The following is a 27,362-nucleotide window of genomic DNA, read 5'->3' as shown; positions in this document are numbered from 1 at the left end:
GGGAGGGAGGGGGGAAAGGAAGAGAAAAGGAAAGAAAAGGAAGAAAGAAAGGAAAGAAAGAGAGAAAAGAGGGAGGGAGGGAGAGAAGGAAGGAAGGAAAGAAGGAAGGAAGGAAGGAAGGAAGGAAGGAAGGAAGGAAGGAAGGAAGGAAGGAAAGAAGGAAGGAAGGGTAACAAAATAATAATTTATTATGTTTAGATGTATATCCAATTCACAGGGTAATTTCACAACCATTTTCGTACTGGACCTTCACAACAATCCTGTGACTCATTCCAGACTGGCTGGTGCTATCACCCCTGTTATACAGAGAAGGTAGGGAAGAATGCTAATTTTGCAAGGTCACCCAGCACCTGGTAGCAGATCCAGAATCTGGTCCTGGTTTACTGCCTCCCAGTGTGGTTAGGTTCCAGAATTCAGGGAGCAAGGATTCCGGGAAACAGGAAAGTAGGCAGAGACTCCCATGAGAAGGGGGAAGGTGGCTGAGGGCATTGACTCAGGCTCTGCCATGGAGCAAGGCTGCCAGCAGTGGCGCTAGCTCAATGGTGGGTCCTCCGTCCTCCCTGCAGTGTGAGCTCTGTGGCGCCACTCAGCCCAAAAGTGCTGTCTAATCAGTAACTGGGCTGCTTCCTTTTATAACCTTAGCTCTTGGCTCCATTTTCAGGTGTAACAGAGATACTGTTGCATAATCCCATCGTTTTATTGATAAGAACACTGAGGCTGAAAGAGAGGGAGTGGCCTGTTCCTCCAAGGTCACAAAGCTAATAAAGTCGGTGAAGCAGCAAAGCTCTTTTAACTCCTGGGTGGTGGAGGAGGAAGGAGGAGGTCTCAGGGAGCTCCCATCCACTTAGACACTTAGACAACTGTAGACATAACACCTCCCTATGGGGCCACAGCCAACGTGCGAGATCCTGTGCCTGTGCCTGCTTTCACTTCTCTTGTCTCTCTTTCTTAAAAGCAAACATATTTGCAGGTGCACACAAAAAACAGTGCTATGAAGCCAGGTGTCTGCTTACCATAAACGCAGATAGAGGCCACGTAACTATCACAGCCTCTTCCTGCTGGCCCACTTTAGTTAGATCCTGGCCAGACGGCCCAGAAACACAGCAGCTCAGCTCCAGGCCACTCAGACAAGGGAGCGAGGAATGACTTCCTGGCGGGAGGTTGGGGATAAGGGCTCGGGACAAGCAGGGTACAGACCCTAAAGGGCCAGGATCTAACAGGGACCACCACCATCCCACCCACGGGGTGAGATCAGACCACCATCCCACCCAGCAGGGACGGATCAGACCACCATCCCACCCAGCAGAGGCGGATCAGACCACCATCCCACCCAGCAGAGGCGGATCAGACCACCATCCCACCCAGCAGACACAAGATCCAACCATCACCATCCCACCCAACTTTCCTCAGGGAGAGAGGGGTCAGATCCAGAAACCCAGGAAGGGGCAGTGGAGAAGTCCTGGAGCACACCCTATTTCATCTTATCTCGTCGTCTGAAGCACACTAGAGCAACTGATGCATATCCTCCCCAAGGCCAGGCTCTCCAAAATGAAAAGAAAAAAACACTGATTTCTAGAGGGCCAAAAAAAGAGACCTATTTTATTTGATAATATAGGAAAGATTCTTGCGGCCAGCCTACTCTTATTAAGTCAGAGAAACTCACCAGGGCTGAAAGCTAAATGCTGAGCTAACAAAACTGTGTGAGTCAACCCGAGAATCCTCCCTCTGAGAGGAACGCTCTCCTGGTTCCTCAAACACACTCAGACCTGTCGCTGAGTGCAAACTCTCCAGGGCCCACGACCCCACTGGCTCTGGGGACCAACAAGTCCAAAGCCAGAATTTGCCATGGGTAGCTCAGAGCATGGTTCTCCTTAGAGAGAAGCAACGGGGAAGGGCCCCTACACTTATCAACAACAAAAACACTACCAACTGCCCACAAAGCCACACAAGATTCCAACCAAAGCAGACAGGGAAAAATGAAGCTTCGGGCCAGACCCTTTCTAAAGATCGTTCCTCACGTGGCTAAGGTTGGGTGTGATCTGCTGGGAAGGAAGGGGCTGAACCTGGAAACCTGAAGAGGTCCCTTGGAATCCCGGGGAGGGACCGTGAAGGGCAATCGCATGACAATGGTAACCTGTTTCTGAGGCTGAAGATCAAGGTCAAGGGGCAGGGGCGATGCCACCAGCTAGGGACACAGCTGTGCTGCTCAGACCTGAGGTAAGGACAGGGGTGGCTGGATTTGTGTGCTGCTGCCAAGTGCCACTGACTTGTGGCCAAGGCTCTTGACTGACACACTCAGTGACTCAGTGTACCCACCCACCAGGCGGGACGGATTTCAATCCCATGACGTCATCACCCCCACCAGGGTCATGAGAACCATAAACTATCCCTGTAATTGTTCAAGCGAGAAAGGAGAGCAGAGCCCGAGCACCTGCAGGGGCTCCCCGGGGAAGAAAGCATTCTGTGGCAGGTCGAAGCTGCCTTCCTTTGCAAGGGAAAGATGGAGCCAGCACAATCTCGTGGGCGCTCCCTGCCGGACTGGCTACAAGGTTGTGCTGGATCCTAGCCAGATTCCCTGGATACCCAGCACGACTCAAGCCCGCCTCAGAGGACAGCAGGGAACGACTGCCAAGAACGAACTCTGTGTTTGTCACCTGGGCAATGCTGAGCTGAGACAGACACCAGAGGGATGCTGCAGGAAGGCCTCTTCATCAGGCTGCTGGTTATAAAAGGGACCTGTCTCCGGCTAGGAGGGACCCCACATACACAGGCCCTCCCTAGTTAAATCAGCAGCCGCCGGGAAGCTCCAGGAGCTGTGCACAGAGCAGGCAGTCAGCAGGCTCCTGAGGGCGGGACTTCACCCCACCTGCCACCATGGCAGTCCAGGGCCCAGCACGGGACCTCACAAGAGAGGACACTTGAGTGCTTATCTGGGGATGACCCAGGGGCAAATGAGAAAGGAAAAGAAACCCCACACTGGAATCCTCCCACCCACTCCCCAACTAGGGACAATCGATCTCTCTAGAAGCCAATTTTCACGAAACCTGCAAAAGCCTACGGTGCCCATTGATTGCAACCCCCAGCATTTCCTGGACTTGTCTGGTCGTGAAAAAGAACAATAAAAATCAACTGAAACAAATGCAGTGTTTGTTCCACATCCAGATTCCCAAACCCCTCTCCCTGGAGATGCTGATGTCAGGCGTCAGGAGCAGGAACTGGGATTTGGAGGTTTTTATCAAGTGCCTCAGGTCATTCTTGGGAACCTGAAAGTTGGAGAAACTCCACCCACCATTTCCTGGAGGCTCACCCCTTCCCGTCACCAGCAGGAGGAGCTGACTTAGTCTCAGTTGGTCTATTTTGGGCAACCACCCGGGATGCAGGGAAGCTGCTGTGCCAGGTTGAACTTTGCTTCACGCCCTGGGGACCCTCCCACAATTGGTTATAAGCAGAGTCCCAGAAGTCCCTGAGGCTATCACTTTTCCCAGAAATACACACTCCAGCTCCTCCTGGGTGAGCACAGGGCCAGCTACAGGCCCAGCCAGCTGGTAGTAGACACCCCAAAACCCCAGCCCGCCCACCTTTCCCTTTGGCCCGTCACCGCCCTCAGCTGCCTCACCAGAACAAGCTGCTGGAAAACAGGTGGGGCTGCAGGGCCCCAAGGAAGATCCAGAAATATCTGTAGATCTGTAACCCCAGCCCATCAGGGGAACACAAAGCTGACCCACAGCCAAGAACTCCCACTGAAGGAAGTAAACCACGAGTCTCCACACCTGGTTACAGCCTGAAGGAAAGTCCCCCAGGGCCTGACTCACCCGGCTGTGAGGACATTGTCGACACAAAAACCCAGTGGTTCTCTGCCAGCGAGCAGCCAGCTCCTGCAGGTGTCAAGTCCCATCCCACCTCCCAGCACTGCCCAGGGCCCTCCCCATGCAGCCAAGGGACCAGGAGCCTTGTACAGAGCACCCTTGACATAAGTAACGCCATCTTAGAAAAAGACTTCATCTTACATTTCACAGGGCACTTTGCCAATAGGAACAAGACGTTTTGCTTAATAAATAAAGACTACATCCAACCAGACAAGGGAATACACAAGCACACTCCTTCACTGTCGTTCCAGAGGACCCTGTGGCCATAAAAAGAGCAGGACTTCGGCAGCTCAAGATGCCATCTTCACTGACACCATTTTGCTGTCACTCGTGATAAGCACCCAGAATCTGCCAATGAAGGCTCTGCCAACATCAGAAACTCTTCCCTGCAAGATCAACAAATGACCCAGCTCACACCAGGAGATTCTTTTATCTTCGTGGCTCTCCCTGGACTGGTTTGTTAACCCTTTTTCCTATCCCCCTTCTCTTGATGTTAAATGTTACTTTGATGTGGAATGTTTAATCTGTACTTCTATATATTGGTTAAGAATATTATTATGTATAGTTTGCAATGTTGACTGGAGTGGTTTGAGCCTGTGCCTAAGGCTCTGACTGCGGAGTAAATGGGAAGTACTAAGGAGAACTGTCTCTTTGGGAACTCCATGGGGCCGTGGCTTGTGTGATTGAAGTCGAATCAATAAGTCTGACCTTGTGGAAGGACACAAAGGTGCACGGACCTGGTTGTCTCTGACCTCATACCACTCATGAGAATTGGCACAGTCAGCTTACTGGGCATAGATGGCATAGTTGATTCTAAGGCCAAAGCCTCCACTAAAACTTAAATTAGAAATCAAGCCGTTTGAAAAAACAAACTGCCACCCTCTTGAAAAAGAGACATCATCTCACTTCACCTTGAAAGTCTGGTTCCCTGAGGAAAACCTCAGGTGATGGGGTTCTTTACCCAGGTCCTGCAGCTCCAAGAGCTGACAAGGTCTTGGCTGTTGCCAGGCGAGGAAGCTGGTGGAGCCAGAAAGGCTCATAGCAAGTGTGGTCTCAACTTAGGAGATGGTGATTGACAAAACAATTTTTTTTTTTAATTTTTATATTTTTTGAGACAGAGTTTCGCTCTTGTCGCCCAGGCTGGAGTGCAGTGGTGCCATCTCGGCTCACTGCAACCTCCACCTCCCGGATTCAAGCGATTCTCCTGCCTCAGCCTCCCGAGTAGCTGGGATTACAGGTGCCTGCCACCATGCCCGGCTAATTTTTGTATTTTTAGTAGAGACAGGGTTTCACCACGTTTGCCAGGATGGTCTCAATCTCTTGTCCTAGTGATCTGCCCACCTCAGCCTCCCAAAGTGCTGGGATTACAGGCGTGAGCCACTGTGCTCGGCCTAAAAACAAATTTTAACTCAGCTGAAAGAAGAGGAAGCCAGTTGTTGCATAACCCCCACTCATACGGTTGGCTAAGGTGGGAAATGGAACCATTGCCCAAATAGAGTTGGAAGTCAGAAAGACTCCCTGTATGACCCCCTGAGGATGTACAGTCAGACTTGAGGACCCTAAAAATGTTAAGCCCGGCCAGGTGCGGTGGCTCACGCCTGTAATCCCAGCACTCTGGGAGGCCGAGGCAGGCAGATCACAAGGTCAGGAGATCAAGACCATCTTGGCTAACACGGTAAAATCCCATCCCTACTAAAAATACAAAAAAATCAGCCAGGCGTGGTGGGACGGGCCTGTAGTCCCAGCTATTTGGGAGGCTGAAGTAGGAGAATCACTAGAACCCAGGAGGCAGAGGTTGCAGTGAACCGAGATCATGCCACTGCACTCCAGCCTGGGTGACAGAGTAAGGCTCCATCTCAAAAAAAAAAAAAAAAAGTTAAGCCCCAAAAGAAAAACTCCCTGCACTTTTAATGCAAAGTATCTGACAGATTGCTAGACAGGCAAAGAGCCAGCTGAAAGAATTTTAAGGAAAAGTAAATCCCCGTCAGAGGTAACTTTTAGGGAAGAACCCCTGGGACCAAAGGAGCCCCCTGCAGAGAACTTAGGAGATTACAATGAGCTTTGGGGTGGGTATATACAGCAAGATGTATAATAACTAGAAAAATAGTTACCAAAGATACTACGAGAATCACAGTCCTCAGGACACCAGTGAGAACAGAGAATACACCACAGCAGAGTTACCAAAACTAAGAACAGATTATTGCCAAAGACAGAGCACAGATGCAGACTGGCCCCTCCACCTGTGGGAGAATGGAGCAGACACCATGGCACTATCGAGCACAGAAACGCATCACATCCCTACACAAGCAGGAAACTGTCATGAGCTATTACAAAACTACCAAACCATAAACCATTAGAACCATCAACAAATCAGCCAAGGCTGGGTGTGGCAGCTCACGCCTGTAATTTCAGTACTTTGGGAGACTGAGGCAGGTGGAGTGAGGAGTTTGAAACCAGCCTGGCCAACATGGTGAAACCCCGTCTCTACTAAAAATACAAAATTAGCTGGATGTGGTGGCACACGCCTGTAGTCCCAGGTACTCAGGAGGCTGAGACAGGAGAATCGCTTGAACCCAGGGGGTGGAAGTTGCAGTGAGCCGAGATCGCGCCATTGCAATCAAGCATGGGCAAGAAAGAGTGACTCCAGGCCAGGCGTGGTGGCTCACGCTTGTAATCCCACCAGCACTTTGGGAGGCTGAGGCGGGCAGATCACCTGAGGTCAGGAGTTTGAGACCAGCCTGACCAACATGGAGAAATCCCGTCTCTACTAAAAATACAAAAAATTAGCCAGGTGTGGTGGCACATGCCTGTAATCCCAGCTACTCAGGAGGCTGAGGTAGGAGAATCACTTGAACCCGGGAGGCAGAGGTTGCGATGAGCCGAGATTGTACCATTGCACTCCAGTCTGGGCAACAAGAACAAAACTCCATCCCAAAAACAAATAAAAAATAAATAAAGAGAGAGAGAGAAAGAAAAGAAAAGAAAGAGTGAGATTCCGTATCAAAAAAAAACAAACAAACAATCAGCCAAGATGTGTTCTAGCCCTCTGGGACTGGATCACACCAGCCTGGAGATCTGTCCACCCATACTCAGACCCAACAAAATCTGGAGACAGACTTGAAAAACATCTAACACAGGAACAAAGGAATCCAAGAAAATCAGCGATCTTAGGGACGGTATGTGATAGATATAATGAATTTGCCATTCCGCTTGAAATTCCAGCCGTAAATGAAATGCAGAGAACACTTCTGTTAGGAGCACCACCTAATCTGCAGTCCTCCTACATGAATGCTCTCTCGGCATGCAGAGTCATGCAAGATACACTAGACCCGTAATTATCAGGAACCCATAAGGTAACATTTATGGCAAACTTGAAAAACATATCAAGAGAAAGGGGATAGGAAAAAGGGTTAATGAACCAGTCCGGGGAGAGCCACAAAGACAAAAAGAAATCTGGGCTTGGCTAGGTTGGCTGTTTCATCAGTCTCTCAGGGAAGAGTCTGTAATGTGGGCAGAGCCTTTGGCAGTGGACGTTGGGTGCTTATCACCAGTGACAGCAGAGGGTGAACTGCCAAAGTCCTGCTCTTTTTATGACCACAGAGTCCTCTGGTGAGGACTGACAGTGGAAGAGTATGCTTGTCTGTTTGGATGCAGTCTTTAAATTTATCAAGCAAAACACCTTGTCCTTGTTGGCAAAGTGCCCTATGAAATGTAAGATGAAGTCTTTCTCTAAGATGGAGTTACTTGTGTCAAGGGTGTGGGCTGCCACCCACACCCCCACCCCACACCCACACACCCCACCCTCAGGAGAAGCAGCAGAGGGCCCAGGAGAGCAACACTGGATTTGGAGTCAGATAGATTTGGGTTCAAAATTCAGCTCTGCCACACTTTCAGCTCTCTGGGTTTTTGAAAAATTATCCTCCTTTAACCCTTTTTTCATCTGAAAATGAAGCCGAGCTGCTGTAAGAATTAGACGTGATATTGAAAACACCTGCGTGGCACAAAGACGTCCAAAAATAATGAGTGTATTTGCTATGGCCACCGCCTCCTTCACCAGGCTGTGGGCCCCAGGGAGGAGGGATGGGACAATCCCTTGGGAGCTCTCAGAGGCGGAAGAGCAGCTCCTGGGGCTGCAGCCTTGGGCAGACTCCCTCCTCCTGCCGCTGTGGGTCTGTCCGTGGTTTTGGATCCCTAACTTGTCCTAAGGAATGATCCAGAGGCCCTTTTTGTCCTGCTCCTGCTTCAAGCCAACTGTTTCATTATTTTCAGGCTGTGCAAAAAAAGTATTTGAAACAAGGTTTTCATTGTTTTAAAAAAAGTTTTTGGAAACTACCAGAAGCTTGATGTGTAAGCTGAGGCCCAGAGGATGCTGCGAGCTGGCCAGCACTCTCTGGCCTTGTGGGGTAAACCACCCATGGGTGCAAGTGGATAGGGACACCCTGGCTGGCCTTCTTCTCTCTCCCAGAGAGAGTGGACAGAGGGGCTGCAAGGAAGCGGACGGCAGTGAAGCTCTGCTGGAACCGTGGGTCGGGGCAGAGTGACAAGGGCGGGTAGATGTGGACCAGCCAAGGATGGGCTCCTGGGCTCCTGGAAAGGCCTGCCAGGTTGCTCCCCACTAAGGCCCAGTAGACTTGCGCTGTTAAGGTCTTTCATTCTTTTGTTGGGGGGGTGCCTGTTTGTTTTTTGTTTTGTTTTTTGTTTGTTATGTTTTTTGTTTGTTTTTGTTTTGTTTGTTTGTTTTGAGACAGAGTTTTGCTCTGTCGCCCAGTCTGGAGTACAGTGGCACCATCTTAGCTCACCTCCGCCTCCCAGGTTCAAGCAATTCTCCTGCCTCAGCCTCCCGAGTAGCTGGGATTACAGGTGCCTGCCACCACGCCTGGCTAATTTTTGTATTTTTGTATTTTTAGTAGAGACAGGATTTCACCATTTGGCCAGGCTGGTCTTGAACTCCTGACCTCAGGTGATCTGCTCACCTCGACCTCCCAAAGTGCTGGGATTACAGGTGTGAGCCACCGCACCCAGCCTTTCATTTTGTTTTGAAGTTGGAATGGGAACTCCAGCTGTTCCACCAGACCAGAGGGAGGAATGGCACTGCCTGGCTTTTGGCAGATGGGTGAACAGTGGGTGGAGAAATTAAAATTAAAGGGAGACAGTAGGTAGGCCTCAGCCATTAGCAGGAATTAGCTAATTATGTTCTATTTGGAAGGCCATAAGTGGTTATTAACCCACTTTTAAGAGGGGAAAACTGAGGCACAGAGAAAAGTATTTGCCTCAACGGCTCAGGGCTCTCAGTCCTGACCACTCACCTGGTTACACCAACCCTCCCCTGCACCAGCTCCCAGAAAGGAAAGTAGACTTGGGTCAGGCAGTCCTCACTGAAGCTGGTTCTTTGCCCTCCTACAGGGTCCCACTGCAGATGCGTGAGGCTTGTACAGAGCACCCTTGACATAAGTAACTCCATCTTAGAAAAAGACATCATCTTATGTTTCACTTTGTCAACAGGGACAAGATGTTTTGCAAATAAATAAACACAGCATCCAACCAGACAAGGACATACACAAGCTTGCTCCTCCACTGTCTGTCCTCAGTAGAAGACTCTGTGGCCATAAAAAGAGGACAGCTGCGGCCGTGCGTGGTGGCTCACGCCTGTAATCCCAGCACTTTGGGAGGCCGAGGTAGGTGGATCACGAGGTCAGGAGATCAAGACCATCCTGGCTAACACGGTGAAACCTGGTCTCTACTAAATATACAAAAAATTAGCCGGGTGTGGTGGTGGGCACCTGGAGTCCCAGCTACTCGGGAGGCTGAGGCAGCAGAATGGTGTGGACCTGGGAGGCGGAGCTTGCAGTGAGCCGAGATCACCCCACTGCACTCCAGCCTGGGCGACAGAGCGAGACTCCGTCTCAAAAAAAAAAAAAAGAGGAGAGCCAGGCACAGTGGCTCATCCCTGGAATCCCAGCACTTTGGGAGGCTGAGGTGGGAGGATTGCTTGAGCCCAGGAGTTTGAGACAAGCCTGGGCAATGCAGTGAGACCCCATCTCTACAAAAAATTTTTTAAAAATTCGCTTAGCATGGTGGCATAGCTACTCAGCAGGCTGAGGCGGGAGGATCACTTCAGCCTGGGATGTCAAGGCTGCAATGAGCTGTGATCACGCCACTGCACTCCAGCTTGGGCAACAGAGCAAGATCCTGTCTCAAAAAAAAAAAAGGCAAACAAAAGAAACAAAAAACAAAACAAGAGAAAAGAGCAGGACGTCAGCAGCTTGAAATGGCTCTTAATTGACACCATCTTGCTGTCACTCGTGATAAGCACCTAGCGTCTGCCAGCGAAGGCTCTGCTGACATCAGAAACTCTTCCCCATGAAACCGACGGACTGCCCAGGTCAGAGCAGGAGGGTCTTTTTGTCTTCTTAGCTCTCCCTGGACTGGTTCATTAACCCTTTTTCCTAACCCTTTCTCTTGATGGTAAATGTTACTTTGATGTGGGATGTTTAATCTAGACATTTATATATTGATTATATGATTAAGTATGGCCTGCAATGTTGACTGACTTGTGGAGTGTCTTGAGCCTGTGTGCCCGAGGCTCTGACTCCTGAGCGAACAGGAAGTACTAAGGAGAATTGTGTCTTTGGGAACTCCATGTGGCTAGTGGTTTTTATGACTGAAATTGCATCAATAAAAGTCTGACCTTGTGGAAAGACACAAATGTGCAGGGACCTGGTTATCCTTGACCTTGCACCACTCAAGAGACCCCCCCAATATTGCAGAAAAGTGAACTGAAGCCCAGAGAGATCATGCTCTGCAGATCCAGCAAGCCCGCGTCTGAGTATTTATCCAAAGGAAGGAATTGAAACCAGGATCTGAAGAGACAGCTGCATCTGATGCTCACTGCAGCACCGTTCACAGAAGCCAAGATGTGGGAACAACCTAAGCGTTCCTTAGCCAATGAATGGATACACAAAAGGTGGTCCATACATTCAATAAGAGATCTTGTAATAAGTGTTCTTATCACAAAATAATAATAACCATTATAAATAAGTAGAATAATAGATAAAGGGGGCAGGAGGAAACTTTGGAAGGTGATGGATATTTTGCAGCCTAACTTATGGTGATGTTGTCACTGGTGTTTCCGCACGTCCACACTCATCAGGTTGTACACATTAAATAGAAACAAAAGAAATAAAAAACAAAACGAGAAAAGAGCAGGACATCAGTAGCTTGAAACAGCTCTGAATTGACACTCTCTTGCTGTCATTCGTGATAAGCACAACAGTGGTATCATCTGCGGATCTTATTCAGACTTCCCGTTTCACTGCTACTTATGTGAATATTAAATTCCATTCTATGTCATTGCTAGCACAGGCCGCTGTCTCTAACATCACAAAGAGGTACAGCTTTTTGTATATCAATCATACCTCAATAAAGTAGTCTAAATCAATAAATACAGTGTTGATTTAAAAAAAAAAAAGGGCCGGGCGCGGTGGCTCACGCCTGTAATCCCAGCACTTTGGGAGGCCGAGGCGGGCGGATCACAAGGTCAGGAGATCGAGACCACGGTGAAACCCCGTCTCTACTAAAAATACAAAAAATTAGCCGGGCGCGGTTGTGGGCGCCTGTAGTCCCAGCTACTCGGGAGGCTGAGGCGGGAGAATGGCGTGAACCCGGGAGGCGGAGCTTGCAGTGAGCCGAGATCGCGCCACTGCACTCCAGCCTGGGCGACAGAGCGAGACTCCGTCTCAAAAAAATAAAAAAATTAAAAATTAAAAATTAAAAAAAAAAAAGGAACACTGCAAATGGGCCCAAGAGATGGTCCCCCGCTGTGCCCATCCCTGTATATGGGTTGTCACTCCTTCCACATTGGTCCAAGGGCACTGGCTCCCCCAACTCTCACCTTGGCTCTAGCCAGGAGGGTCCCCAAGCCTGTTAGGAACCAAGAGGTTCCTCGGCAGACGCATCTGCCTGCTCAGAATGGCTGGGCTCCCCTACCACCTACCGAACCCTGCCTGCCCTCGAGCACACAGGCCAAAGCTGAGTCTCACCAAGAATCCTCCCGGGACCACAACAAGCCATGGTAGTTTCTCCCTGGAGCCTTACCTCTTCCCCAGCCTGCACCATGCTGGGTGGACCAGGAAGTCCTGGCTGGTCACAGTGCCCCGGTTTCCTTTTCCTACTGCCTCTCTCCCTCCCCTTCCACCCTCGACCTTGCCCAGAGTTAGCACTTGATTGATTGACTGATGGATTGATGGAAGGTCTTCTCTTCCCATAGCCAGACTTAGGCAGCCTCCCCAGGGCAGGCTGGAATAACCCACCAGTTGCCATGTGCCCTCCACCAAGAAGGGGAGAAAATACTCAGTCCACATCTCAGGGCTCTGCTGACAGTCCCCCAGGCTCTCTGGGCTCAGACCTGGCCTGGCCACCCACTGTCCTCAGGCCCCATTTAAGGTTGGACTTTGCTGGATCTCTCCTGGTCCTCAGTTCAGTGTGTCGCCCTCAAAATACACACACCAGGACATAACCTCTTTTGCCAATTCTAGCCAGAGAATTCCATCTCTGCCTCTCCAATTCCACCAAGTTTGCACCAGCCCTCTCCTTATGTGCCAAAGACCTACTTCCCGGCCCAGCTGCCCCACCTTCCTCCTGCCCCAAGTCACCGGACTCACAGCAGAAGCATCTGCCTGCAGCAGCACGACCATGCAGATCCCCCAAAACCCAACAAGAGAAACAAGAGGTGCAGCCAGCACCTCATAACTTCTTTTCATTCATTTTCTTGACTTTTTATTAAATCCACATTCTGATTTCATGAGCTAGTGTGCCTTCTATTACTGACATTTTTACAGAGATACTTGTAGATTTCCATCCAGTTGTAGGAAATCATACTGAGATATTTGTGCAACTTGCCCAGTTTCTCCCAACAGTCACACCTCATAAACCTCTATCATAATACCACAACAGCAGGACCATCTGCGGATCTTATCAGACTTCCCGTTTCACTGCTCCTCACATGCGTATTAAGTTCCATCTATGTCATCGCTAGCGTAGTCCCGTCTCTAGCATCACAGTCAACATTTGGAACAGCTCCAACACAAGGATGCCCATGGCCTTCTGTAACCACAGCCACCTCCCTCCTGTCCCCGACCCCTTTAGCTCCACAATCGCTAATCTGTCCTCCACTACTAACATGCTGTCATTTCAAAAATTATGTTATATAGGCCGGGTGCAGTGGCTCACGCCTGTAATCCTAGCACTTTGGAAGGCCAAGGCGGGTGGATCACCTGAAGTCAGGATATCGAGACCAGCCTGGCCAACATGGCAAAACCCTGTCTCTACTAAAAATACAAAAATTAGCCGGGTGTGGTGGCGGGCGCCTGTAATCCCAGCTACTCGGGAGGCTGAGGCAGGAGAATCGCTTGAACCCAGAAGGTGGAGGTTGCAGTGAGCCCAGATTACACCACTGTACTCCAGCCTGGGACAGAGCAAGACTCCGTCTCTCAAAAAAAAAAAAAAAATTATGTTATATAAATAAATAATATGGTATGTATGGGATTGTTGGCTTTTTTTTAACTGCACAAAATTCCCTGGAGGTCCTTCAAGTCGTTGCATCTATCAGCTTGTTCCTTTTCATTGCTGAGTCATATTTCATGGCATGGAGGTGCCAGGTCTGTTTCTGCCTTGGTGGACCCAGGGATCTGCAGAAGCTAGCGGGAAAGACCCAAGCCCGCCTGCAGCCTCTAGAACTGGTTAGGTTCTAAAACATTCCTCCACGGCTACAAATCTGAGCACCTGTTTTGGGGAAAGGACCAACTGTGCAAATAGGGGGGCCCCACCCCCAGGGGAGGGCACCAGGAGGTCTGTGTCCTCTCTTAGAACCAGACTCTGTCCTGGTGGAATAGGATACAAGCGAGGGGAGAACTGCTGGATCTACCCTTAAAACTGGATTCTCAGAGCTGGGACAGATTCTACAGGGCATGTCACCCACTTCTCATCCTCGCGGGACCATCCTTTTGGAAGAAACAGTGTTTTCCTTAGTACCAGCATTAGGAAGCTCTTCCTTCCACCAAGTGTGATCAGCACCGCAATCATCTCTGCACTAATTAGCACTGCAACAGAACCAGCCTAGTTCCCAGCTCAGGAGACGCTCCAGTGGAAGCTGTACCTCGGTGCTCGTGTGCTCGCTCAGTCTGCACCTCCTCCGGCTAAACATGCTCAACTCCTCTGATCATTCAAACAAAATGTTTTCTAAACCCTGGCCATCTGACTCAATCTCACCCTTAGTCATCTTCCCTTGAAGACACCGTTTCCAGAATTCACCAGCATAACCCACAAGAGGTCTGACCAGCGTGGCCTCCACAGAGGCTGCCTGCCAATTACCTCCCTCATTCTGTTTGCTCTTTTTCCATTAATTGTCCAATAATGCGTTCAAGTAACACACCCAAACAATAAAACGATTAAAATAAGAAGAAGGAAAGAATGATATGTTCCCATGATGAAAGCTTATAAGGCAATCAAAAATAGTTTTTTGAAAAGTAGAGGCCGGGCGCGGTGGCTCACACCTGTAATCCCAGCACTTTGGGAGGCCGAGGTGGGTGGATCACGAGGTCAGGAGATCGAGACCATCCTGGCTAACACAGTGAAACCCCGTCTCTACTAAAACTACAAAAAAATTAGCTGGGCGTGGTGGCGGGTGCCTGTAGTCCCAGCTACTTGGGAGGCTGAGGCAGAAGAATGGCGTGAATCCGGGAAACGGAGCTTGCAGTGAGCTGAGATTGTGCCACTATACTCCAGCCTGGGCACTCCATCTCAAAAAAAAAAAAAGAAAAGTAGATAATGACATAGAAAAGCTATCTACGATAGAATGTTAAATGAAAAAAATAGGCTGGGCACAGTGGCTCATGCCTGCAATCCCAGCACTTTGGGAGCCCAAGGCAGGCAGATCACTTGAGGCCAGGAGTTCAAGACCAGCCTGGCCCATATGGTGAAACCCCCATCTCTAATAAAAATACAAAAATTAGCTGGGCGCGGTGGCACACACCTGTAATTTCAGCTACTTGGAAGGTTGAGGCAGGAGAATTGCTCGAACCCAGGAGGCAGAGGTTGCAGTGAGCCAAGATCGCTGCACTCCAGCCTGGGCGACAGAGCAAGACCCTATCTCAGAAAAAAAAAAAAATAGTCACTCCTGCCCTTCAAAACTCAGCTCAGGCATCTCCTTGGAGTAATTCTTGGAGATCCCTCCCCAACACCTCCCTCCCAGACTCACGTCTTTACTGCAGAGTGGAATTAATGATGACTCCATTTGGGGGAGAATAGGTGTGCACACAAACCGCAGAACATGCACACAAGGCTTGTGGGAGAATATAAACCAAACTATTTATAGAGGTTCTAAAATCTGGGAGAGGGAATTTCAGAGGAGTTTCACATTTTACACTGTACATTTCTATACTGTGTGACTTCAAAAAAGAAAAGCTTCCTAAATGTTGTAATGAGGAAAAAAATTTTTTTAGAAAACATGCAGAGGCAATACCAAATTGTTAAATGTCTCTGTAGGGGTATTTGTGTCATTTTTATTTAAAAAAAAAATGTTTTTTTTTTGAGACAGTGTCACTCTGTCATGCAGGCTGGAATGCAATGGCATGATCTCGGATCACTGCAACCTCTACTTCCCCGGTTCAAGTGATTCTCCTCTCTCAGCCTCCCGAGTATCTGGGATTACAGGTGCCCACCATCATGCCTGGCTAATTTTTGAATTTTTAATGGAGATGGGGTTTCATCATGTTGGCCAGGCTAGTCTTGAACTCCTGACCTCAAGTGATCCACCTGCCTTGGCTGGTGGGATTACAGTGCTGATTACAGTGCTGAGATTACAAGTGCTGGGATTACAGGCGTGAACCACCATACCTAGCCTCATTTTTAAGTTCTTACTACTTATCTGAGTTGGCCAAGTTTTCTTTGAATATGTATCTATTAGCCTTTTAATAATAATTTTTAAAGGTATAACCAAATAAAAACATGGGGGGAAGAAAACACACTTCAACTTTGGGCAGTGACACTTGCATGCCTGGTCTCTCCTGGGCTCGCTGTCAACTCAGAACTCTGGGTCTCGTGGTTTCCGCTCCGTGGTTGAGGGAGGTGGTTCGGTGAGCGAAGCGCTGACTCCTGACCCAGACAGATGCGTTCTGCTCTGTGCAGCCTATCAGACAGGCTGTCCAGCTGCTCTGACTCATGATCAAGTCATACAAGGTACTGGCCTTTCCCTCCCAGCTGGTGTCATCTATGGAGCTGATAGGCAAAAGCCCCAAGTCCTCATGTGAGCTGTTACTGAATGAGAAATGACACAGAACCCAGGAAGAGGTGAGAAGCAGTCTGAGGTCACCACCCAAAGTGACGTGGATTCAAGAACAGACCCCCCCTTAGTCACAGCCTTTCAATCAGACACAAGCCTACCAGACCTTCGATCCTCCAGCACCCAGTGCTCCATGCCCAGCAGACAGGAGGCCAATAAAACCCCCTGTCCAGGATATAAGTGGTGTGTGCACAATGACCAACTAGATACATTGAACCACAGACAGTAAGGAGGGGAGAGAGGCGTGAAAAATGATTTGTTGGCATAGGTGGGTGAATTGGTTTTCATTTTAAAACTTCCACCATAATTTTTAATCAGATGTATAATACATAAAGCCACATCTAAATAAAGCCTGTTGAAATCATGTCTCCAGCTGTGCTCCTGGTCCACCAGCTAAGGAACCTCATCAAAAGGGGAAACCAGACAAGTTGGTGTAGGATGTTGGTAGCGCACCAGCACTGGTACCAGGTGATCGCCACTTCCTTGTTATGTGCCCACAGCTCTCTGGTGAATAACGTGTTCTAGCAGTTTGCTGGGGATACGCAGCGTCACCATCATCTCAGGAACACAATTGTAACATGGCATCGTGGTGAGCTCCCAGGCTTTGAAGCTGCGCAGATCTAAGTTTGAATTCTTGCTCTACTTCTTACTGCCTTTACACAAACCCTTTGAGCCTCAGCATTCTCATCTGTGAACTGGGCATTTTTTTCCCACGTAGCTGTTGTGAGGATAAAGTGAGGTCATGAATTGAAGTGCAGATATTTAGTGAAAGGTAGAAATAACTGTCATCACATTCTTCTCCACCCTTTCACCATCGCCACTACCATCGTCATCCCCACCACCACGTCAGCATCACCAGCGGGGGCCAAAAAGAGTCAAAGGATCCAAGATTTTGATCAGTTAGCCAACTATCACAGGATTCAGGGGAAAACCCCAAAATATTGCTAAGCCCAGGCAGAATAGGAAAATTCTGAAAATATGAGCATCTGAGACAGAATATTTAGCAGGGAGCTGTTTCTGGAAATATTCTTAACAAAGCAAAAAGGGCAACAACTGTCCACGAGCGCTGAGCAAACCCCAAACGCACTCCTCACACTGCCAAGCAGGCCAGGCTAAGCACTCTGAGAATTCCGGAAGTTTCTATTCCCATGCTACCAAACGGTTTCTGTAATTTAGTCCCAGGCATCTCAGAAATATCCGGAGAAGAGAAATCCAGTTTCTTACCGAAATCTGATGAACTCCCAACCTTTAGTATTCCACCCCCTCCTGAGCCCGGTGGGATGACAGCCCTGTTCCCATGTCACAGCCCATATAGGATACAGCAGGGCCAGACTACCTGGGCTCCAATCCAGATTCCACCACTATTTTGCTCTGCGACCTCAGGCAAGTTACTTAGCCTCCCTGTGCTCCATTTTCCTCACCAATAAAAAGGTAATAACAATAAGGCTGGGCCGGGCGTGGTGGCTCACACCTGTAATCTCAGCACTTTGGGAGGCCGAGGCAGGCGGATCACCTGAGGTCAGGAGTTTGAGATCAGCCTGACCAACATGGAGAAACCCCATCTCTACTAAAAATACAAAATTAGTTGGGCATGGTGGCACATGCCTGTAATCCCAGCGGCTCGGTAGGCTGAGGCAGGAGAATCGCTTAAACCCAGGAGGCAGAGGTTTTGGTGAGCCAAGATCACACCACTGCGCTCCAGCCTGGGCAACAAGAGCGAAACTCCATCTCAAAACAATAATAATAATAATAAGGCTGGGTGTGGTGGCTCACACCTGTAGTTCCAGCACTTTGGGAGGCTGAGGTGGGCAGATTACTTGAGCCCAGGAGTTCAAGACCAACTTGGGCAATATAGCAAGACCCTGCCTCTATAAAAAATACAAAAATTAGTCAGGCGTGCTGGTGCCCACCTGTAGTCCCAGCTACTGAGGAAGCTTGAGCCCGGGAGGTCAAGGTGGCAGTGAGCCATGATTGCACGACTGCACTCCAGCCTGGGTGACAAAGGAAGACCCTGTCTAAAAAAAGGTAATAATAATAACACTTATCTCTGAGAGGGGTAATACTTGGTCTCAAAGACCAGTGAGACCACATCTTACTTCCCTTCAGCCATGCCTGACTCAGGACTAGGTACAAAGTTAGTTCAATGGAGCTTGGCAGGAAAAAAGACAAAGAGCAAGCCATGCTCAATAAATGCTAATGATTATTAGTATTCATGATGATTAGTATTCTAGACACTCTAGTAATCATTGCACAATATCAAAAGCAACATCGTCTTCAGCACCTGGGCTCCCAGGGGGCTCTGTCACATTTCCCTTCCTCTTCCAAAGACAACTTCTCTTTCAAGAGAGACATGAGCCACCCACCTGGGCAGAACCACAGACCAGAGAAGGAACAGACATCAGGGAACTTGAGGACCACAGTGTTCCGAGGGACAGAGGCCACTGGCCACAGCAGTAGGCAGTCTGGTAGTCTGGTTCCCAGGGAGCAGAGCGAGGGCCAGGTAGGGGGAGGGAGCTGTAACTGATTCTCCTTCCGCAGCCCGTGACAATGTGGCATCAGGCCAGCAAGCCGGCTCTGAGCAGATCCACACTCTGACCATTTCCACTGGGAGCAGGCGAAGGCAGCCATCACGCTAGGGACATCTTCTCCTCTTTCTCAGTTTTCCCAATTCCTAAATGAGGAATTTCTAGGTGTTCCCAGGACCAAGGCAGAGGGAAGGGTCCAGAAAGCCCCCCGGGAGAAGGCAGACTTCCGGTCCACTCCAGCAGCTGAAGCCCCACCTACGGGACAATCTTAGCTTCCTGTGCTTTCTGCCTTCCCAGCCCTCTCCCTCACCCACTACACACACCTGCCCAGTTCATGCTCTAGAGAACAAAAGAGGCAGTTCTCTAAAGTTTTATGTGGGCACAGTGGCTCACGCCTGTAACCCCAACTACTTAGAAGTCTGCAACAAGGAGGATCAATCGCCTGAGCCCAAGAGTTTGAGTCCAGCCTGGGCAACATAGCAAGACTCCCATCTCTAAAAAACAAAACAAAATAAAAGTTTAATTTTCTATGGTGGGAGGGGTAGGGGATGAGAGGGAGAAAGGGATATGCAGCTGGCACACATTTTCTTTTCATAGAAAGATCTTTCTCCTAGAAGCTGGGTAAAGTAGGGGAATGAAAACCAGAAGGTCGGCCGGGCATGGTGGCTCACGCCTGTAATCCCAGCATTTTGGGAGGCTGAGGTAGGCAGATCACCTGAGGTCAGGAGTTCGAGACCAGCCTCAACATGGAGAAACCCCATCTCTACTAAAAATACAAAATTAGCCGGGTGCGATGGTGCATGCCTGTAATCCCAGCTACTCAGGAGGCTGAGGCAGGAGAATTGCTTGAACCTCGGAGGCAGAGGTTGCAGTGAGCTGAGATTGCGCCATTGCACTCCAGCCTGGGCAACAAGAGTGAAACTCCATCTCAAAAAAAAAAAAAAAGAAAACCAGAAGGTCTTAGGAAGAGGTCTCTGTTGCTGGCGAGTAGTTCCTTGAATCTTTGGGGCATTTCCCTGTGTTTGGCAGGGCAGGATGGCTCCTCTGTGAGGTCAAGGCCCCACTGACAACCTGGGTTCTCAGCCTCTCGACAGGTGTCCTACTGATACTATATAATTTCTTGTTTGTCTCAAGTCCCTTTCAACTAGAAAACTCAAGCTGCATCATTTGAACACCACACTGCAACTTACAAAGGGCTTTCATGTAAAGTACCCCACTTAATCCTTTCAACAAACCTGGAATATATATGTCATTCCCATTTTATAGCCACAGAAACCAAGCCTTAGAGATATTGGGTAACATCTCTGAGATCACGTGGCTAGACAAGGCGGCCCCGGGTCTTGGCTGCCTGTTACCTCCTGCCACCACATCACAGATGCCTGCAGTCCCAATTTGCTGACCTGGCCCTTCCAGCTTGTGTTAGAGAGATACTATGTGCTCACCGAGGGCATATCGAGAAGCTAGTACTCAGGAGTCAGAATTGAGTCCCTGTATCCCACACTACCTTGGGTGGTCCCAAGGATGGGGGCTATGAGTCTAGGGTCTTCCTCACTGCTATTTCCCAGCACCCGGCACAGATTCAGTCAGTGGGTGACCTAGCAGATATTGTTATGTGAATGAATGCCTGAATGATTGACCAGTTAACAAGCAGATGACTCTCTGAATAGCCAGAGTTGTATACCCTAGCCCCTAGACATCTGATTTTGACCACACAACATCCGATCTTCCAACCCTGGTCTCTGATGCTTAAGGGATGCTGAGTCTTACCTAGGGCAATCGTGATCTGAGAAGGAACCAGTGGATGTTAAGTAGTCACCATTAAATACTCAACAGGAATCAAGATCCTCAGGGAGGCAGGCTTCCCGGTTCTCGTTAATGGCCATAAGAAGTGGCATCTGTGCCTCTGCTTGCTCGCAGGCAGGGCTCACACCATCTCCAGATGCAGTAACGTGCATCAGGGCTCTGAAGGTCATGCAGAACACTTGATGGGCACAGCAGGAGTGGGGCAGAGGCCACACCATCAGCCTTGGGAAGGAGACAGCCAGATACAAATACCACCGAACAAGGGTGCAGGGATGGATGCAGCTGAGGACAAGGAACCCCGAAATAACAGCACCCTGTGGGCCAGGCTCTGCTGACCCAGATAGCAAACCCAGGGGCAGCAGCCAGACCTCCCAGCCAGGGATGGAGATCCTAGCTGCAAACACACACTACAAGGTGATCCCAGGGACTGGGATTTCTGGTGAGGCCAGGGGTGGGAGGAATCTGTAAGACGGAAATGAGCTTCAGCCAATTTCCTCTGGACACTCTGCCTCGCAGCTAACTTTGGCATTCATCTCTTAGCTTCGCTCTCAAGACTGGATGTTCTTTAAAGGAAACAACCACATCTTACTGGTCTCTGAGAGTCGTCCCTTCACCCGTGCCTGGCCCAGGACTAGGTACCAAGTTAGTGCAATAAAGCTCGAAAGGAGAAAAGACAAAGAGCAAGCCACAAGAAGGAAAATGGCAGAGAGGGGAGGAACAGCCCAAGGGTGCAGAGAGCAAATGAGCTTCGCAGAGGAGGAAATGAGCAGGGATGGGGGAAACGAAAGCCAGGGCTTGCAAGTGACAAGAGAAATCCACTGAATGTGGGATCCTGGGGGTGACTGGAAGGTGAGCCCCAGCCTGGCCACTTGTCCGGGTGGTGAGATGGCTCAGAGAGGAGGCTGGGCCACACGACCAGGAAGACCCTGCTTTCCCCATGTGGGCAGGAGAGTCCTAGAAACGGAAGTCAGGAAGAACAAACTTGGGGTGGCGGCACGGGACTGCCCTGAAATAACCAATTCCAAGCAGCAAGCTCTCTGCTGAGGAGGCAGGGAGCCTAGAGCCCCAAGCAGGCAATTAGCAAGGACTCACAAACAGCAATTACAGCAAGGAAGAGAAGGTGAATCTGCCTCACAGCAGGGCACAGGCACAGCCAGGGGAAGGGCCCAAGTCTTCTGGTCCACTGGAAGCTTTCTTCCTTGTTGAGGGTGAAAAGTGGAGAAAATAGCAGAGCCCAGCCCCGGGTCCTATCTGTGGTGCAGGCAGCGTCCAAAGCCCCAGCGTCTGATTTTCTGCAAGCTCCCTGGGTCGAGATGCTGCTCGGACAAAAGGAATTGATCTGAGACAGCACCAAAATCAGGCCTGACTCGGAGCAACGGCGGAGGTGCGGAGGCCAGGGGCACCCGGAAGGAGGGGAGAAGGTGAGGGTTGGCAGGGCGGGGAGGCCATCATTTCCAGAGGAGCAAACCCCCTCTGCCAAACAGCCCCTGCCGCTCAGCGCCGCCCTGACCTGGTATGCCCTGGCCTTCCAGAAAACCTGCGGATCTGCGCTGGACAGAGAGGGTAGAGACCTGGCTGCTGTTCCCGCCCGGGCACTACCACCTAGGTGGGTCCATCAGTGAAGTGACTAGCAACCCATCCCAACTCCACACAGGAACATGTAATCTTTCTGAGATCTTTCAATAGGTCTTTCACTGTTCTTTCTGCCAAAGAAGAGCTTCCTGTTTCCGTACCTTGCAAAAAGCTCAAGACATGTTTGTGTTCCCACATCCCTTCCCATACAGCCGCCTTCCCATACAAAGGGCTCCATCCCCTCTCGCGAAGCCCAGGCAAGCCCGACTCTGGAGTTCCTAGCTCCAGCCCCTGAGTTAGCCAAAGCCCTGCCTCCCAGTTGTCTTCTGCGAGGTGCCAAAGTGCCTTTTAACGGGGAAGGAGAGAGACAAAACAAATTTTCTGCAGAGGCCAAGGATGGCTGAGACTCCAAACTCCCCTGAAACTTCACTTCCGCCCAAATAACCCCACTCCGAGCCCCTGGTTTCTTCCAGATGTTCACTAACAGCGCGAGAGTCATGGAGGGGCCGAGACGCAGCCCCTGTTTTCAACTCAGGGAAAGGACCGAGGGCGCAGGAAGGCCCAGGGGCTTCCCGCCTCCGCCCGGCGGGGCGCAGCCGGTCCGGTACCGAAGGTCCAGCCAGCCCCGCCCGCCCGCCCGCGGCCCGGCACCCGCTGAACAGGAAATTCCACCTGTGAGCCCAGCGCTTGGCCACCGACCCACACGCCAGAGGAGCCGGCCGAGCCCAGCGCCGCTGCAGGGTCGGGCGGGCGGAGCTTCCCAGCACCCCGCGTCCCCGGCCGGCGCTCACCTCGTGCCGCGAGCTGTACTTGAGTCCCGCGCCGAAGTCCTTCGGGCCCCCTCCGCCCTTGCGGGCCTGATTGCTCCCCATGGTCCCCGAGGCCGGTGGCGGGTCTCAGAGGCGTCGTCCCTGCCGGCGGCCGGCTCCCATGGCCCGCGGGGCGCGGGGCGCGGGGCGCGGGGCGCGGGGCGCAGGCGGCGGAGTTCCGGGCAGGCCCAGCGCGCCCGGCCGGCGGCGGTGCTCTCGCTCTGACGCGCTCTCTCTTCCTCTTCCTCTCGCTCCGGCTGCAGCTCCGCTCTCACTCTCCGGCCCGGCCGGCGCAGGTAGTTTCAGGGTGTGGCCTCGGCCCGCCCAGCCCGCCGCGCTCGCCTGCGCACCTGCCCGGCTCACCTGCCCGCCCTCGCGGGCCCTGGGGGAGGCTCCTCCCCTCGGCTCTGGTCCTGAAGGTGAGGGAGCCTCACTCGGTGGTGGTCGCTAAGGCCCTCACCATCACCACGACAGCGTTCACCCACCCCTCCGGCCCTCGCAGGGGCCCTGCCCCGGGAGGGCAGCCCTTTATCCACCTCCTTGGTGCCAACCATGTTTTCCCTCCTCCCTCATGCGCCTCCAGTCTCTCCCCTTCACCTTGCTCGCTTTGCTAGAGGACTAAATCTCATTTATGAACCCCCCAAAACCAAACAGAAACCAGAACCGCCCCTGGCCCAGCCTCCCCGTCAGCCACGCAGCCTCCTGTTCTCCAGGCGAGAGGCGCTTGCTGGCGCCTGGGGAGGCCCAGTGACATGAGCTGCTCCACCAGATGCCCTCTGAACCGTCCCAATGCCCCTCGCCACTTGCAGCATCTGATGCTTCCTCAAATGCCCCCTTTCCCTGGATTCCCGTCCTACTTTCTAGTCCTAAATGTCATGATTCCCAAAGTTCTTCCTTCAGTTTCATCCCTTTCTTCTCTAGGCTTTTTCTCTTGGCAGCACGTCTCGTCTTATGGTTTCAGATAGGAAAACCTCCCTCCCAGCACAGACCCCACCAAGGAGTGCCAGTTCCGCCTTAGCGGTCGCCTGGGGACGTCTCCATTAATGTTCTACCGTATTCCATAGCCAATGAACATTACCAAGCACATACTATGCGCTAAGCACTGTCCTGGGTACAGGGAAACAGGAGTGAACAAAATAAAAATCCCTGCTTTGAGATCAACAAGCCCCATCTTCCTTCCCTGACTTGCCCATTTTCCGCTGTTTTCTCTAATTCCAATGGCAGCATTCTCCCAGGCTCAAAACCTGGAATCATCTTTGATTCTCCACCTTGCTTACACCTCATATCCTGTTAGTTCTAAATCTCGTCAGGACTCTGCTGGTAAGTATAGCTCTTCCTTTCCTGCGCATTTAGAAGACCCCTATGCAAGCCCTCACAGCCCTTTGCCTGGGTTTGTGTAAGAAAGATCTGCCTCTGGGCTGCCACCCTCTAATCTCTCCTACACATAGCAATCAGGTAAATCTGAAACCACAGCTCCTTTGTGACTTTCCGTGTCTCCCGGATCAAATCCAATCTCCTTAGCCTCGCTTCACACTCTGCCCTGTCCTCCCTTAACACCGTGCCTCCCAGCATTCCTGTTTGGAGCCGCTCTCTCCAGTCAGGCTTTCTGACCTTGGCACCTTTCCTAAAGCTTTTCATCCCCTGGAAGCTCTTCTCCTTCACACTCACCTCCGCATATTGGGTCGAAGTCACCGATGGGGTTTTTTAGTGTTGTTCATTGAGTGTTTTTAGCTCTCTGCCTTCTGGGCACAGGCCAGGGTGTTACTCTCTCTTCTCTGAAGTTAGGTTTGGCAGTATGGCTAGCGGTAACCAAGAAAATGTCCAGGGAGGGGACACGCCACTTGTATATAGCAGCGTAAGGAGGCACTGGACAATTCCCTACTCTCTTCTGAGATTAAACCTCTGTGACCTGTGACCCTAAGTGACCACAATGACACGCACTGGATATGCAGCATGAATGAGGCGTCAGTCAGCTTTGGGGATGTTAAGCCACCGAGAGTTGAGGGTTGTTTGTTATTGCTGCAAACCTCACGCATCCTGACTGATGTGCTACCTCCTCCCCAGGAGTTTCCTTCCCTCTCAACCAAAACTACCTCTGTTTGTACCTCTCTCGTGGAACTCACCACCATTTCATTTCATTTCATTTCATTTCATTCTGTCTGTGTCTTAGCTGTCTTTGCACCCTCAAAGCCTAGCACAATGACTAACACAATATATTGGGTCAACTTAATTGAAAGAAGAATTAATCTGCTGCCTTCCATCACATAAAGCATTCCAAAGCTAAACAGAAAATATTTATAAAAGGCTGGGCACGGTGGCTCACACCTGTAATCCCAGCACTTTGGGAGGCCGAGGTGGGTGGATCACCTGAGGTCAGGAGTTTGAGATCAGCCTAGCCAACATATAGTGAAACCCCGTCTCTACTAAAAATACAAAAATTAGCTGGGCATGGTGGTGCATACCTGTAGTCCCATGTACTTGGGAAGCTGAGGTAGGAGAATTGCTTGAACCTGGGAAGTGGAAGTTGCAGTGAGCTGGGATCATGCCACTACACTCCAGCCTGGAGCGAGACTCCATCTCTCAAAAAAAAAAAAAAAAAAAAAGAGAGAAAGAGAAAGAAAATATATAAAAATAATTTTTCCTTTGGATTACCAATGGCACAGCATTCTTCAGCTAGTATGAGTGATGGAAAGTAAGCCAAATCCAGTGTGACATGAATGAGACGGTACGCCTGACACCCAAACCTGCTGTGCTGCTGCACACGCAGTGACTCACGTCATCTCCCCACTTCCTAGGGCCTCATCTTTTATCTCGTAGAGCTGGGCACTCAGCGTGATTTAGATGCCATATGAATGCAATGCATAGACTGCAAGTGCAGACGAAGAGAAAGTGATACAGGACAAGACCCTTCCCCTAGGATGGCTGCGTGGGGATGCCTTGCTGAATGCACCGTATGCGCACTCCTGGGAGGGACGAGGCAGTGTAACCATGTGTTACTCCGTTCATCCCATTTGGTTTAATCTTCAAAAAATTATGAAAAGTCAGTGCTTTTGTTCCTAAATGGTAAGTGAAGGAACCCAAGAGCAGACAGCCTCAAGAATAGGACCAGATTCTCACGCTCAAGAGGAGCAAATCCAACTGAAGCCCAGATTTCGGCCTGAGGCCCATGTCATTTCTCTGCTGTAGAAAGAGTGACTCATGACCAAATTACCCAGCCTTCACCACCCACTGTGCCTTCTCCACCACCCCCTCACTGGCCCTTCCCGGCCCCAGCACTGCAAAGTTGTCATCTGTCCTCTCTAGGGAGCATCCTCTTCCTGGTTCCAGGACTGCCTGCTGGAAAAGTCACATCTGTGTCCCTGGGACCCCCTCAAGGGCATGTCCAACAAGCCCCTATGTCCCTGGGGCCAGGACCACTTAGAAGGTGTGCAAATATGGACCTGCCCACAGGCTAAAAGGCACTGACTGAAGCCGGTGACAACGTGGGAGCCAGTGGGGCCATGTCAGGTAGACCCAGCCCAAGTGTAAAACAGCCAGTGCTCTGCTGCCATCCAAGGCGGGGAGACCAAGGCCAAACCCAGCCAGAGCAGCTTGTGCCAGGCCTGCAGGCGACTCGTGCTCCTTCAGTAAAGAAGAAAAGTGCAAACAGCAAAGAGTTGTGGTGGAGGTTGAGAATGAACAGAATAAAGCCAAATGAACCGGTTATGGAGCTGGCGTCCATGAATGTACTTAAACCTTCTGAAACAACAAGGTTTATATGGATTCGACACCTAGAACCACTTCTGCTTTTGTGTTGGCACAGCCCTCATGCTTCCCTGTCAAACACACTTCGTGGGGAAAATGCACTTTCTAAATGCCAGGTGTTTAGTATCCTCAAGGTAATGCTGCCTTCTCCTGCACGGTCCTTCCCACCCCATCCCCGATGATTTGCCCCCTTCCCCTTAGTGAGATCCAAATTCAGCTAAAATACCAAAGTGAACATGATTAACTTTCCCCAGAAGTTAATAATTAATCTCTTCCGTCAATTAGGGCTTATGGTATAGTGTATTTTGATCTTCCTGATACACATAAGAGCACTGAAAATGCTGTTTGGAGACAGAGTGAGCGAGGACAGTCCATGGAGCTGATCAGTGTCCATGAAGTAAGCTGTCTGCTACTGAGTCTCTTCACTGAGTTTAGAAACAAAAGCATACCGTAATTTATTTATTTATTTATTTATTTATTTTTTGAGATGGAGTTTTGCTCTTATTACCCAGGGCTGGAGTGTAATGGCACAATCTTGAATCTCAGCTCACTGCAACCTCCACCTCCCAGGTTCAAGTGATTCTCCTGCCTCAGCCTTCTGAGTAGCTGGGATTACAGGCATGTGCCACCACACCGGGCTAATTTTGTATTTTTAGTAGAGACGGGGTTTCTCCATGTTGGTCAGGCTGGTCTCGAACTCCCGACC

At 50.4% G+C, this 27,362-nt stretch overlaps 1 protein-coding gene across 1 annotated transcript in view; it reads right to left on the bottom strand.

The window, feature by feature from the left end:
* Positions 1-23,182, bottom strand: part of ST14 (suppression of tumorigenicity 14) — a 52,092-nt gene extending 28,910 nt beyond the window's left edge. Inside the window, exon 1 of the mRNA XM_025358238.1 lies at positions 22,895-23,182. Within this exon, the coding sequence (XP_025214023.1) occupies positions 22,895-22,975 (81 nt within the window). The 5' untranslated portion in view covers positions 22,976-23,182. The remainder of the gene's footprint in view (positions 1-22,894) is intronic.
* Between the last annotated feature and the right edge of the window lie 4,180 nt (positions 23,183-27,362).

Source organism: Theropithecus gelada, chromosome 14 (assembly GCF_003255815.1).
Source record: "Theropithecus gelada isolate Dixy chromosome 14, Tgel_1.0, whole genome shotgun sequence".
In the NCBI taxonomy this organism is placed as follows: Eukaryota; Metazoa; Chordata; class Mammalia; order Primates; family Cercopithecidae; genus Theropithecus; species Theropithecus gelada.
The sequence above is the reverse complement of the archived record's forward strand: the minus strand, read 5'-3'. Positions and strand labels throughout refer to the sequence as shown.